We start from the raw sequence: 14971 nt of genomic DNA on the forward strand, positions 1-14971 counted from the left end.
GGAGGCTGGGCGTGGTTGGCTGGCTGGCTGGCTTGTGTTAGTTAGCCCGCCAGCCCGGGACAACGGACGCCTCCGTCGTGGGAGGAAACAGTGGGGCTCACCGCCCTCCCGGACAGCCACTTGGGGTTCGCTCACCACGCATATAGCACAGTATCTAAGGCGGCTAGGCCGTCTCCCCATCCTGCCCGGTGACATCACTTTGTTTGAGACCAACACAGCTGCTGTCCCTCCCCCCTGTCTCTCTCTCACCACTCTCACACCTAGAACCACAGTAGAACCGCTGAACCACATCCTTTAGCGAGCTAACGCAAAGGGCTAGAGAGGGGACGCCACCGATCGTTGGTCGACGCTTGTCTCCCTTTGAGACTAGCAAGCAGGCGGCGGGGGTCGGGAATCAGTTTGACAGGGCGGCCGATTTCTGATCTGTCCTACCCATCTTTGCCATGGCATGGGTAAGGGAAGGGCCCGGGAATATCCAGCACTGGCAGGGGGGTGGGTATGTTCTCCGTGACGATATATAAGCTGGCATGGCTCCTCGGCTGGGGGTCCGCTAGGGGGGCCGTTGGATGATGACCACACTCGAAGGTGGAATCTGACACAAATACATTCCTGAACACCAAAAGAAAACAAAACAAAAACCCCATATTTCTTTCTCCCAGCCTTTTATTGTGGCTGCACTGAGCGACTTTTGTTACATCTTCGCCACACCACGTCAACGGGTCCATACACCTCTCCTAGCCCAAGGTCCACAACCACAGCGACTCCACTCAACCTGCCCGCTCACCTTGTTTCCAAACAGCATCTATATTGATCCCATTCATACACACATCCGAAAGCTCGGCAGCAGAAGAGAGCCAAAAACACGGACCGGAGGAGGCACATACAGACAACAAGGAGCAAAAGGGGAGACAAAAAAACCAAAGTCCACAAGAGCCGGGGACACCATGGTCAGGGCGAAAAGCTTCTTCCCGCTCGACCCCCGGCCGTCCAAGGCCAACGCCGAGGAGCGACAGCGCCGCAAGCAGCTGGAGAAAGAGCACGGCTACGGGTGGGTGCCGCCCGTGGTCCTGGGCCTGATCGGGCTGACGCTCGCGTACGACGTCGCGCGGGACGTGGAGAAATGCGAGAAGAGGAAGGACGAGCAGGGAGACGGCGGCGACCGAGACCGCCGCGACGAGAGCGAGGAGACGGCGCGGCGGAGGAGGAGGGAGCGGAGGCGGGCGGAGCTGCGGTCGAGGTCGGACCGCCGGCATAGGGACGACGGGGGCTGGGACAGCTGGGATGGGGAGGAGGACGACAGGGGGTACTATGGGGGGAGTGATCGGGGTGCCAGCGGGAGGGATCGGGACAGGGACGGCGGTCTCACCAGGGCGGATCGGCTTGAGAAGGGCGAGGGCGGGCCGTGGGATCGAGACCGGGAGAGGGAGAGGGATAGGCGGAGGGGCAGTGTTTACGATACTGACGACTACTTTGACGAAGACCGGCCTCGACGCCGTGGCAAGGACGAGGATGACGATTATTACGATTATGACAGGGGCAGGAGGACGGTTGAGGATCGGAGGGGTCGGCCTAGGATGAGGAGGCACTCGAGCGACTGGTGAGGCACAGCTCCGAGGTATCAATATGGCAGCAACCGCTAGAATGACATATCATCAGCCACACTTACGCGGTGGGAAACCATTCCGTCCCCCCCCCCCCCGGCCAGCGCTGAGCGTTCCGGGTCGTGCGTACTGTCACTATTTGGTTGGCTCATGCCCCCCTCGCCAGATCTGCCCAGGATCCCATGCGCGCTTTGATCGGTTCGGTCAAAACACCCTCATCTTGGGCCACCGTGCACCCCAGTTGCACGGTGCAGCCGTTCGTTCGTTCTTGTCTGTGCAGCATGTGATGCGCCTGCCCCTGAAGACACACATCTATGTACACGAAGCGGCTATGATGACAGGCATATCTGTGATATTTGGTTGGCAACATGTTTTCCACCTGGATCTCTCTCCATGTTATCATGCCTGAGTAGGCTTTACACGCCGCCACCAATAGCATAAAAATAGCAGAGTGCATTCACATCGAGAGAGAGAGACTGGTCAAACACACATAGTTATCCATTCATTGATGGGCGAGTCCTAATTACACCTGCGAGGATAGTGTGCCACGCACATTTTGTTTGATTCCATAACCACAGCCTCCAGCATATTTGAACTCCATCTCTGTCGAGATGGCCCGTCCATGGACGCTTCCGTAGGAGCTTCGCTCTGTGTCCTCGCAGCTCTAACGCCGGTCTCTGAACAACCATACCTCGAACTGTGCCTCATCAAGACCCCTGGGAACCATGCTCTTCTTTGTCTTCCAATCCGTCGAGGCTTTTGCGTGGTTCTCGTGAAGAGACGGCTTCCTTGAAAATGACTTCATCCTCTGGGTCTCAGGGCTGTCCTCGCCCTCGACACAGACCCTGGCCTGGTACGCCTTCTCCGCAAAGACACCCGCGCGAGCCTGGTCCCCATGTGAGACACAGATCTGAAAGGCGTCGTAGTACAACCGGCAGCTATGGGCTCCAGTGTGGCCGGCGAACTCCTTGTCCAGGGTACGGAGCATTGTCTGACAGTCCCGAAGACTCTCGGCCGGCTTGGTTGCCATACGCATCGGGTCACCGATAGCTTCGTCGAGGTCCTGCATCGCGAGGCGGCGGGTGTCGCTTTCTCGGAGCTGGTCGGGCGGGAGCGTGCAGATGGCGCACTGGCAGTCGAAGCCGAACGCTTGCTTCAGGAACGCCTGTCGGGCGGCGGATGGGCCTCCGTGATCGTATGGGATAGTGATTTCCTCTCCAGCCCTGATCGGACGAATAGCATGGATCGTCTCATGCTCGGCCTGACTGTTCCAATTGTTGTGGGAATTCGGGAGGCAACTGTGGTTGATGAGGCAGATGGTAGGGTACACTCCACCCTCGTTTGAACCTGGCCCGCAGGGGAGGCCATTTGTCTTAACTATTGCGCGCAGAACATTCTTTCCTGGAAAGTTGTTGTGAAGCGAGAAGAATTGTCTTTGCTGGGCCTTGGTCATGGTTTTGAGCTTTGCAGCCAAGACCAGTTCCAGTTCCTCCGGCGGAATGGATCCATGAACGGCGAGGAGCGGCTTCTCACAGAGAATGCGAGTGCCTTCGGATATGTCAACACGAGCAACCAAGCCTTTCCCTTTCCCTGGGAGTTGCTTGATTTCAAACATGGGTGTTTCGATTTCTGTCTTTGGATCAGTGCCTGAGGAGTGAGAGGCGATGCTCTTGGGAATCTGGTCGAAGCCTGCATCGGAATCCATGTTTGTCTGTTCTGGAACAGGATTGAAGGGGGCAGTAATGGCTGGTGTGGAAAATATGCCTTATTCTTTGAGATCAATTGCGATTCAAGCAAGCTCGCAGTTGGGGGCGTCTTATGTATTCGTTGTGTCTCTCAGGTGTAACCACACCGATCTCAATCTGTTTGCGCTGGTCGGCCTCATGCATAATGTGAGGCATGCCACTTCATAATGCTTTTGCGCTAGCCTCAAAAAGACTGTATACAAATCACTTCCGTGAGTGAGATACTCAAAGTGATTTGTTGGGGCGCGATGGGCTGTGTTGCATCTCGGCTCAAATGTTTGGTACGAATTGATGATGAACGATGCATTATTCACCCGTACTTGCACAACGCCGACCTCTGTACCTGGGTAGGTATCCGACAGGAAAGAACACTCGAAACTTGATGAATTCGGCCTAGGACAGGGTCGTAGCCTTTCGACTGCTTCGGGGATCTGCCCCGGTTGGATTTGTGGCTATGGAGTTGATACCGCGCTTGGTCCGAGTTCTATCCAGGAGTTGACAGGATTATTGCTGTAATTCTCATGGATCCTGGAAGTGGATAGATACAATATCAAAGACTCCCAATAGTATACAAACAAAGAATTTTTACTCCATTGATCCTCCGATGATTTTAGTCTCGCCGTATGACTGCTTTGCCGGCTTTCTAGTGCGGCGCCGTCGGGAGCGATGCCTTCCAGCCTTGTCTGTGCGGTACGAGGCTCAGCCACGTGCCCACGTACTGTATTCTCTTTCCACTGTTATTGGCACTGTATTTCTTCAGACGCTGGGTCTTGAGCGTTTACCACTGTATGAAGGCGCCACGTACATTTTACATGTATGGGGATTAAAAACGAAACCACCTGATCCTCCGATGTGGCGAATAACAAACAAAACTCCTCGACCAGCAAGCATCAGCAGCATCATCCCAGCCGGATCCCGCTCACCACGCAGGCAGTCGCTCCTCATGCCAGGGTAAGGAGCCTTTCCCACATTTGTTGACTTTCCCAACGGTACCTCGGCACTAACCAGAGCCAGACAAAGCCGATAGCACATACCTGCAGTCAGATGCGTGACTTGGAAGATCAGAATGGAACGGTGAAGCCAGGCCTATCGAGATGTTCGAAAAGTATTACGATGCTCGCTTACTCTTGTAGGTCACTCTTGTGCCAAACTTCACCACAAGTGACTGCGGTTGGAGTCAAACATTGAACTGTTCAACCTCATAACGATAATATTGTGACGCGTAACTCAAGATGCTCTATCTTTTGCACAGACTTGCCAGAGAGGAATGTGACTTTATGCGCAGGATCTCAACATCTCGAGGGGGTGTCTCCTTGAGGAAAGAGACACCGCAACCTCCGAATTTTACCTAGGTGACATGGGAATGGTCAGATGTTGAAACCAACACCGCCAAGGACTCACGTGACAGCAGAACTACAGCACACCTTCTGGTAAGAGTAGTTGTATCAACTGGGCATGGAGTCTCGAAAAATGAAAACGAACGCTTGCATGATGATGCTGCACTAGCTACATCTAACTCTTTGTTTTGTATGCCACCATTGCGAGGGGCCCAGGAAACCCCAAACAGAGTCTAGGATCTTAGAGGTCTTTCTCTGTCACACAACTTCCTCCCACCTTTCAGAAACAGAAAAGAAGAGCCTAATATCTGAACCCATCTATTGACCCTTGACAACCCTCTCTGCGGTAGCCAGTATCAGCTCATGGGCAGCCTTTACATGCTCCTCCTCAGTCGTGATATTGCCCGTCATGACCCTGATGGCAAACTTGCCCTCGAGGACCGTGCTGGTCAACCAAAGCTTACCCGAGCGGTTGACATCCTCGTACAGCGCCCTGGTGAGCTCATTCCTCTTCTCCTCGCTCTCGACGCCCGCAGGCGCGAGCCTGAACACGACCAGCGCGAACGCGGGGCCCGTGACGATCTCAAACAGGTCGGGCCTCCCGCGCAGCCAGCCCGCGAACAGCTCGCCCTGGGCGACGCCCCTGCGGATGTAGCGGCGCAGGCCCTCGACGCCGTAGCTGCGCATGACGAACCAGATCTTGAGGGAGCGGAAGCGGCGGCCCAGCGGGATCTGCCAGTTGCGGTAGTCGGTGACGAGCCCGCCGTCGCTGTAGGTGTTGCGGTAGACGTGCAGCTCCGAGCCCAGCGCCGACTCGAGCCACGACCGGTCGGCGACGAAGACGCACGACGCGTCGAAGTTGGTCAGCAGCCACTTGTGCATGTTGAAGTTGTACGAGTGGAAGTGCGCCAGGTGGTGCACGCCCACCGACTCCTGCGCCTCGGGCGTCACCAGGGCGGACCCGGCGTAGGCTGCGTCGATGTGCACCCAGACCTCGCCCTTTCTTGGGGCCGGGGCGGGTGAGTTCCCGTTGGTGGTGCTGGTGCCGTTGGTGGTGACTGTGCCGTTGGTTTCGGCGGTCGGTGTCGCTCGGAACTTGGACAGGACGTCGGCGATGGCGCCAAAGTCGTCGACGGCGCAGGTGTCGGTGGTGCCGAGGGTGGCGGTCAGGAAGAAGGGCTCGAGACCCTTGGCCTTGCACTTGTCGAGGGTGTCCCTGAGGGCATCGCCGGTCATGGCAAAGTTGACGGCCGACGAGGTGGGCACGGCGACGTAGCGGACACCGAGGATCTTGGCGGCCTTCTTGGTGGAGGAGTGGGCGGCCTCGCTGCCCAGGGCGACCAGCCTGCTGCGCTTGCGCATGTCGAGGTCCTCGAGCTCGTCGTCGGGCAGGGAGCCCGGGGCGGGCAGGGTGTCGCGGAGGTACTTGTCGCGGGCGGCGACCATCATGGTGAGGACGGCCTCGCTGGCGGAGCCCTGGATGACGCCGCCGCCGCGGGTGGGGCCGGTGGAGTGGTAGACGTCCGGGAGGCCGGTGACCTGGGCGACCCAGTCGAGCATGATGGTCTCGAGCTCGGTGACGGCGGGCGAGCAGATCCAGTTGAAGGAGGCGGCCGAGAAGGCGGCCGAGTACAGCTCGCCCAGTATCGAGGGGTACGAGGCCGGGCAGGGGAAGAAGGCGAAGAAGTTGGGCGACTGCCAGTGGGTGAGGCCCGGCACGATCTTGGAGTCGATGTCCTTGCGGATCACGTCCCAGGACTCGCCGTCCTGCGGTGGCGACTCGGGCAGCAGCTTGCGCAGGTAGCCCGGCTCGACCTGCGAGACGACGCTGTGGTCTGTGATGTTCTCATAGTAGTTGACGACTGTGTGGGTGTGTGTCAACTGGTCTGGTCTGGTCTGGTCTGCTCACTCACTCGTCTTCTTCTGCGGGCTCACTTACTGTGGTCAATTGAGGCCTTGGCGGCGTCCTTGAACTCGCGGCTGTCCATTTTGATGTTGTTTGGTGATGTGAGTGTAGTTTGTAGTTTGACAGATCCAGGAACCTGGTCTATTGGAGACAGACGTGGTGTTTTGGCCACGAGAGGCTGCTTATTAAAACACTTTGAAGTGAATCCTACCGCGGGCGAGAACCGTCGGTGAAGGCCGATGTCCGGAAACAAAAGGAAGCACTTGAGCTCTGGTCGTGATGATGCAGGCTCGGACTGCTGGAATCCGTTTCTGTTTGGTGATACAATGTACGAGCAAACAATGGTAATGACTACCTTCTCGTGCGCATTAGAGCATCGCCAAAAGTCCAAGACAGGTCGCCACTCGAGACTGCTTCATCTCAAATGTTGCTTGCTTCTTTTGCTTTGCCCTGATGTGGAAACTAAAGTGAGGGCGCTAGCGCCCGGGCCGACCTTCACACCATCACACCGTGGCCCTGGCCCGGAGTGGATTTGACTCGTTTAGGGCCCACCTGCCGCCGCCCCGGCTTCCGGTGCCGGAACCATACTCCGTGTTTGGGGGGGGGGGATATATTCTTCAAAGGAATAAGGTGTTATAGAGAGGGGAAATCAATTTCTGTATTGTTGCCTGTTAAACAATACTAATCAATCTACACTAAGGTATAGAAATACGTAAAATCCCGTCATCTTTGGTTACTGTTTAACGGCAGCTGAGGCTTACTTTTTCGTTGAGGCGTACGGCCGTACGACCCGTGAACTCGAGGCTCTAGTTGCGCCACGCACTATCGTGAGCCAATCCGCAGGAGCCAGTGCATAAAGAACCCATAAGAACGGGGACTTATAGGATACTCTTCCACTCGGTGCGGTGTGACTGTACTACGTACGCACGGTCAACGTCGACTTCGTTCAATCTCCACACAACAGCTGTCTTGAAAGAACCCGATGATTCAAGAAGTCGTGAAGCGTCGAGCTAGTCTATCCCGGCTAGATAATTTAGATTGTAGATCTACCCACCTCATGCACGAGCTTTCCGTTGGCCTCAGCCCGTCCGTCGGCGCTTGAGCAAGAGTTGCTGGCTGAGGACCGGGTGAAAACGACATCCGATTCGTCTTCATCCCTCAAGTGCTCTGAGGCCAATCTCTCAGCCAAGTGACACAAACCGCCTATCACCTTTCCACAGCATTCCAGTGGACGCCTCCTAGGATCTACATCCGAGCAGTGTCTATACATGTGGTACCAGACGCCCACTCGTACGGCAGTCACTCAGTAGCAATTTGGAAAGCTTGTCGATAATACCGTCTGGGGCATCGCACCGTGCAACCGATTGCTGACCCTGAGAGGGATCTGTGAGCATCGACATGGTTGCATGTTGCCTGCTTAAGCTAGAGTGCAGATTGTGGCTTTGGTCATCCACATCTGTAAGTGTGCAATCAACCATGCTCGGTTCCAATGAGATCCCAATGGAACTTCCTATGCCAGTGGTAGAGCTAGGCATCATCATTGAGGCCCTGTTAGCTAGGCACCAGTGGAAGAGCCTAGATAGTCAGAACACTTGATGCTGGGAGCGAAGAAAGATTACACTGCTCTTTGGTGGCGAGCGCCGCGAGGAGCCCAGAAAGCAAAGTCCAGTTGTTTACCGGCTTCACGAAGAGCTTAAGTGATTTAAACCTAGTAAGATGGACGAGTTATTGTGGTCTGCGTTAGTAGATGCTACGCAAATCCGCGGCATCCCCCGGCACCCACCTCGATCTACATCATACCACCCGAGGAGCCGCTGATACCAAAACTCAGATAATAATGGTCCCAAATGGAAATGGCAGTTCCATGGTCCAAAAGGTTCGGAGGTCGGTGACGTCTACGTGGGTTAGAGCGGCGCAAGTAGCTTTCCGTCAGTCGGTTCGATGGGGGAGGAGGGATCAGTTGATCCCTCGTTATGCAAACGTTTAGGTCGATGGGTTTGTATAAGATATATGAAACCAGTATTGAGAAGTGATTGGACAAGATTCGTTCTTGTCCATGGTGTAATATAATAATAAATTTGGGTCGGGATGGGGAGTCCAAGAACATCACCAATCATCCCCCATGGTGAGATGACTGTGCGGGGTTACCATGGGCTGCTCGAAGTAATTGATTCGACTTGAACGGAGCGTTCTACACCATTGAAAGGGATCACATTCGCCTGCGAGATGGGAGTGTAATAGCGATGGAATAAGTTAAGAAGAGAACCAATTATCCGGCTCAATGGGGACGTACTGATGTTGAAACGATCGTTGTGGCTACATCCGGATGCGGAGCTCCTTTCAAGGCGTGGGAAATCTCAATTGGGCGCAAGTGTTTTCCAACGCCTTCAGATCAAGAAGAATCTTAGCAGGCGAAGCGATAGAGCACTTACAATATGCTACCTAGGTAGTATTAAATATCTTGCTGCAATGCTTGCTGAGACAAATTTGGCAGAAGCCGCCATAATTGCCTCTTGGTCAACGGTCTTACCCCAGAATATCGATCTTGTTCCCGGCAGCTTCTCAATTACACAGTAGAAACAGACTGTCTCAACGTGGGCAGACATTCTCTTTTTCTAAGTTTGAAGTGCGGCCAAGACAACGCTAAGACCCCTAGAACATGCAGCCGAGCCAACAAGTGCACGGCGGGACGTTGGTGGTGATCCTTTCTGACGGGAAGCATCGCGATTCCTGCGATGCCCGAGATTAGCGACCACCATCCTGGCCAAGGGCGTCCAGCTTGAGGGCAGGGCGGCTTTCCGCATTGGGCCCATTCGACTGAGCCGCAGGGTCGCAGAGACATTGCTGCGTTGGGTCGTCACCCAAGGCCACACGTACAGAAACGAGGTTGCATAATCATACCTTTATACCCATGAATCATTGAAAATCTCTACCTAAGGGAGTTACTGGCTAATGTGAACCCCACCCCCTTCCTAGGGCGTCAGTGGTTGCTTCGCACTTCGCCGCTGGGGTTTCGTAGGCAGCAGCCAAGATTACCAGCTGGCCAGGGTGGCGGTCAGCTTGACGATGTAACACTACGGGCTTGCTTACTTCTCATAACACCCATGGTGTCCCACGACTATTGTCCATCCTTTGAAGTTCTTCAACCTCACTTGTTACCCTCTAACTACATCGGGAGGCATGCCCCAGAAGCCCAGTCACTTGTCGACCACAGTGTGATTCATGGGATAGTAATGGCCTCGACTTGGGCTTCTTTATTTCCTGGGGTCGACCCTTGTACCATTCCCAGCGGTCCACCTCCTAGAGGCCAAACCAGCAACTTTGATGATCCGACAGAGCTGCTCAAGAACTTGGTGATATATCTTACAGTCATCCCCACTGTCTTGGCCATTATCTTTGCCTCTGGGAGGTTATGGGCAAACTTGAAAAAGCCAACTTGGACTGACGGTATGGCTCTAATTTCAAAGCATAACCAAAACACACCACATAATGATTAACGTTCATCCGCCATATAGGACTTGTTCTTGTTGCCACGATTATTGCAGTAACTCAAAATGTATTATTGGTGACATGTAGGTGCAGTACCCTCTGCCATTGTCCCACGTTGTGGCACCTAACGGAATGCATTCCAGTTGTGAAATATTACCGCCACATATGGGATGTGCCACTTTGCTGGCTTGGCACACAATTCTTCCAGGTACGCGATCGCGATCACACTTACACAGAATCCATGAAAACGTACTGATAAATGCCAGCTAACATTCACGTATGCGACGTTGACAAGTTTCGGGTGCCTCTTCGCCAAGACCGCAACTTTACTGGTACTGCGACAAATTTTCCAAATCTCAAAACAAATGCATATAGCCATCATGATCGGGATCGCCATTAATGTCCTGTTGTATGGCTTGAGCATTCCGGTCCTGTCATACTACTCCACTCCTCATGTCGGAAAGACTTGGGATGATGTGGTCGTTGATGCGGTCATGAATCCTCAAATTTTTGCTTTCAAATGGAGCACCGGCCAAGCAGCAGTAGGGTCGGCCCTGGACATTTACATATTCATTCTTCCTATTCCCATTATTTCCAGACTCAAATTATCTACAAGGAAACGGATGCAACTCATAGCCGTCTTCGGCACTGCCATTCTGTAAGGCTGCAAGATACTGATTACAAGACTCTGTCCCGATCTATATGGCTAATAAATTTCTTCAGGGGAATTGCGGCCAGTCTGATATCTCTTGTTTATAGAGTCAAGTCACTTTCAAACACAGATGCAACGTGGAATGCTGGTGTTCTCATGATCGGCGTGTTAGTTTCCATCCTATCTGGATCATCTTTTGCTTATTCGACTGACAGGCCATCCAGTCAGATTGAACTCACAGTAGCAATCATTGTCTGCTCAATGCCTGGATTCACTGGTTTGCTCCGGACGAAAATTCCAGATTCAAAGCTAGCTTCAGCTCTCCGCTCTTTGCTTGGAAACTTCACTCGCGGCAGTTCTCATAGCACAGCCCAGAAGTGCACAGAGTTCGATGCTATTCAACCAAGCTCTGGACAGGTCGGCCAGAATGAGCAAAAGGCCGGGTATTACGATCTTAGGGAGACACGGCCGATAGAGAGCGCAGTCAAGGCTGACACGGAACACCAAGTGTATCCCCTGCGGCCAATCTACGATTGGGGTAGTGCCAGAGTCCAAAATGGTCTGGACGTTGAACAATTCCAGGCCCCTCGTCAAGTTTTCCAGCATAATTATTCCCCGCGTCAAGCAAGGATCTGAAAATTACGCACTATGGGTACTATACTTATGTCGGTGTACCCTTTGTTTTTATTAGTGTAAATCTCTGATCTCTTCAATAGTGATGGTAGGTACACCATCGCTTGGGTCAATCCACGGTGTAACACCTCGAACTATTATGCCAACAATTTTGTGCCTCATGAACTGCCGAAAATGCGGAGTGTGAGACTATCTAGGTATTCGATTTCCCATCGACTCCCTACCGGGGGGAGGGGGGTAAATTAACTTTATAGTACCATCATTTCAAACTAATACTAACATTCTCTTAAAATATAAATACACTATTAATATAACTATAAGCTATTTAAATAATATAATACTTTTTAATATAATATAATTTATTTACTCCCTTTTTAAGTATAAAGTTAAAAGATTTATAATTATAAAATTCTAACTAATTTTTATTTAACTATTTTATTATATTATAACTTAATTTAATCTTTAATTTAATTTAAACCTTTTTTTAAGTTTTTAACTTTATTATATTTAAAAAAGTAAAGCTTTATATTTTTCAATTTCAATTTAAAATTCTTATAAATTTTAATATACTTTAAATAAAATTTATAATCCTTTAATTTTTTAAAAATATATTAATTATTTTAAATATTAATAACTTCTTTTAAAATAAAAGTCTATCTTTATATAATTATAAATTTAATTATTAATAATTATTTTTCTTCTATTTATAATAAAGTTATTAAAATTATAAATTTAAATAATAAAATATAATTACCTTATTTAATTATATCTTAATTTAAAATATAATAAGTTAAGTAACTACTTTTAAATAGTTTTACTTATAATATAGTAGAGTTAATAGATAAGTATTTATTTAAATAAAGTTAAAACTTTAATTAAAGGAATACTAGCTTTATCTTTATTTATTTTAACTAATTTACTTAAATTATATAATAAATTTAATACTTATATATAATATTTATTAATATTAAATTAAATAGTTTATAATTTATAATAATTTTAACTTTTAATAAATTAATAGTACTAACTTAAACTAATTAAATATAGTTTAATATATTAATATAAAAATATTTTTAATAATAAATAATATTATTAATAATTATAAAATTATTATAAAAGTTTTATATAATAAACTTAATTAAATTAATTTTTAAAAATATATTATATTTTATTTTTAAAATTATAATTATTTATTTTTAATTTAATAATAAAATTAAAAGAATATAAATATTTTATAATTTACTTATTAAAATACTATTAATATATTATTAAAAGTTTAATATATAAATAAAAAAATTTAATTTTTATTAAAATTAAGTTTTTTCTTATTTTATTTTAATTTAATTATTTATTAATTAAATCTTAATTTAATTATTAATATTAATTAGCTTAGCTTACACGTAAGAAGTAATTAAAGTAGTATATCTTAATATTAGTTATATCGGTTAGCTTAACTTATATATAAAAAGTAGTTAAAGTAATATATCTTAATATTAGTTAAAAGGTCTATCTAGCTAGATAATAAAACACCTAGTTAAGTTAGTTAAACCTACTAACTAAACTAATTAATCCATATATAGATATAAACCCACTAATCCTACTTATAGTAGCTAATCCACTGCAGCCCACTATTCCCATACTAGCACTTTTTTAATCTTCTAAAATCTTCCTTCTAGCTAATTAAAAAGCTCTATTTACTAACAAAATAGTTTCTAATTAAATCACTCTAATTACTTAAAATTACCACTAAACGTATAATTATAATTTACTTAATTTAAACACTATAAAAACACTCTAAATCAACGTTTTATAAATCACTTAAATTACTTAAATTTAAATTACTTTAATAAATAAAATTAAGTCTAAATTATTAATTAACTAATTATTTATTAAACTATTTATTAAGTAGTTACTAATTATAGCTATACCTAGCTAATTAGTCCTTTTAATAGTTTCTTCTTTTTCTTTCCTTTTAGTTTATATAATTAATTAGACTATTAAGCTATCTAATAGCTATTTAGTAACTATTAAAGAATAAAGCTTATTTTAATAATTACTTAAATAAGGGCTTAATTATAGTTAGTTATTTAAATAAAAGGTTGTTTAATTAGTTATTTAATTAAATTATACTAAATATAGTTTTTATATAGTAAATATATTACTATCTTATCTATATAGTTAGTTATTTAATCTATAAGATTATTATTTATATTTAAGGGTTTTTTAAATAGTATTTAAAAGGTTATTATAAAAAAAACTTTTATTTGCTTGCTTGTTTATTACTTTGGATTATTATATAGAGTTTTTTTTTTTAATAGGTTTTTTAGTAAAAGGAATGTCTTTTATAAGCTATAAAGGAGGTTGTTATAATAGTAGGTTGCTTATAAACTTAGCTAGTAAAGGTATCTTACTTAGTTATTAAAAGAGAAAAGTAGGTAAATCTTAAGTCTTTAAAAATATTTATAGTCCTCCTTAAAGTACTATTAAAATGTAAATAAGGGCTTAGTAATAAAAAAAGCTTTATAGGTAAATTTTAAGTTTTTAAAGATATTTATAGTTTCTTAAAGTGTAATAAAGTATATAAAGTAATAAAGGGATTTAAGGACTTTATTTATACTTAGTTAAGTCTTTATTAAATTAATAGCTTTATAAGGTTTTTTAATAAAAGGTGTAGTTATAAAAAAAAAAAAGAGAGAAAGGTCTTCTTTTTAGCAACTAATTAATACCTAGGCTTTAAAGGCTCTATAGTCTTAGTATAGTTACTTTAATAATAAGGACTTATAAGGAATTTAGCTACTTTAAAGTAATTAACTATCTTTTTAGCCTTACTATTAAAAGCTAATTAGTAATTAATTAATATTAATTAGCTTAGCTTATATATAAAAAGTGGTTAAAATAGTGTATTTTAATGTTAATTAAAAGGTCTACCTAACTAGGTAGTAAAGCGCCTAGTTAGGTTAGCTAAACCTATTAACTAAACTAACTAGTCCGTATATAGGTATGAACCCACTAATCCTACTTATAGTAGCTAATCCACTATAGCCTACTATTCCTATAATTAATTTATATTAAATCTATAAAATTAAAAAGTTAAAAAATTATAAAAAGTTTAATTTTTTATTAATTTATAAAATTTAATATTAATAAATTTAAAAATTTTAAAAAGATTTTTAATATATAAACTATTTATATTATTTTAATTCTACTATTAAGTTAGAAATAAAGAGTTAGAATTTTAAAAGATAAAATATAATATATTTTTAATATATATTAATATAATATTAAAACTTAATATAAACTATTTATATTTTTTTAATTCTATTATTAAATTAAAATAAATAGTTATAATCCCTAAAAATAAAATATAATATATCTTTTAAAGATTAATTTAATTAAATTTATTATATAAAACTTTTATAATAACTTTATAATTATTTATAATATTATTTATTATTAACAAATACCTTTTATATTAATATATTAAGTTATATTTAATTAATTTAAGTTAATATTATTAACTTATTAAAAGTTAAAGCTATTCTAAACTATAAGTTAATTTAATATTAATAAGTACTATATATAAGTATTAAATTTACTATATAACTTAA

At 45.0% G+C, this 14971-nt stretch overlaps 4 protein-coding genes across 4 annotated transcripts; 2 read left to right on the forward strand and 2 right to left on the reverse strand.

The window, feature by feature from the left end:
• Window positions 1–213: 213 nt before the first annotated feature.
• Window positions 214–1701, forward strand: KVR01_003747 (uncharacterized protein). The gene has a single exon (XM_044782387.1). It carries the CDS (start codon window positions 945–947, stop codon window positions 1599–1601), a length of 657 nt encoding a protein of 218 aa, XP_044648762.1. The 5' UTR covers window positions 214–944; the 3' UTR covers window positions 1602–1701.
• A 554-nt stretch (window positions 1702–2255) lies between these two features.
• KVR01_002830 (uncharacterized protein) lies at window positions 2256–3348 on the reverse strand. The gene has a single exon (XM_044790464.1). The coding sequence runs from the start codon at window positions 3304–3306 to the stop codon at window positions 2266–2268; it is 1041 nt and encodes a 346-aa protein (XP_044647845.1). The 5' UTR covers window positions 3307–3348; the 3' UTR covers window positions 2256–2265.
• A 1469-nt stretch (window positions 3349–4817) lies between these two features.
• KVR01_002342 (uncharacterized protein) lies at window positions 4818–6950 on the reverse strand. Its single transcript, XM_044782591.1, has 2 exons — window positions 6623–6950; window positions 4818–6545 (listed from the first exon to the last, which is right to left on the reverse strand). The coding sequence occupies exons 1-2, from the start codon at window positions 6669–6671 to the stop codon at window positions 5002–5004; spliced, it is 1593 nt and encodes a 530-aa protein (XP_044647357.1). The 5' UTR covers window positions 6672–6950; the 3' UTR covers window positions 4818–5001.
• Window positions 6951–9775: 2825 nt separating this feature from the next.
• Window positions 9776–11366, forward strand: KVR01_003654 (uncharacterized protein; the record flags this gene model as incomplete). The annotated part of the gene is made up of 6 exons (XM_044793322.1): window positions 9776–10036; window positions 10105–10161; window positions 10222–10286; window positions 10345–10736; window positions 10802–10897; window positions 10955–11366. The coding sequence occupies exons 1-6, from the start codon at window positions 9823–9825 to the stop codon at window positions 11364–11366; spliced, it is 1236 nt and encodes a 411-aa protein (XP_044648669.1). The 5' UTR covers window positions 9776–9822.
• Between the last annotated feature and the right edge of the window lie 3605 nt (window positions 11367–14971).

This window comes from Diaporthe batatas, assembly GCF_019321695.1.
Source record: "Diaporthe batatas strain CRI 302-4 chromosome Unknown Contig00003, whole genome shotgun sequence".
Classification (NCBI taxonomy): domain Eukaryota; kingdom Fungi; phylum Ascomycota; class Sordariomycetes; order Diaporthales; family Diaporthaceae; genus Diaporthe; species Diaporthe batatas.

Excerpts from the sequence above, each read along its gene's own strand:
- KVR01_003747 (XM_044782387.1), top strand. The coding sequence starts at position 945 with ATGGTCAGGGCGAAAAGCTTCTTCCCGCTCGACCCCCGGCCGTCCAAG.
- KVR01_002342 (XM_044782591.1), bottom strand. The coding sequence starts at position 6,671 with ATGGACAGCCGCGAGTTCAAGGACGCCGCCAAGGCCTCAATTGACCAC. Across the intron at positions 6,546-6,622 it reads CAAGGCCTCAATTGACCACA|TCGTCAACTACTATGAGAAC; the intron begins GTAAGTGAGCCC and ends ACACCCACACAG.
- KVR01_002830 (XM_044790464.1), bottom strand. The coding sequence starts at position 3,306 with ATGGATTCCGATGCAGGCTTCGACCAGATTCCCAAGAGCATCGCCTCT.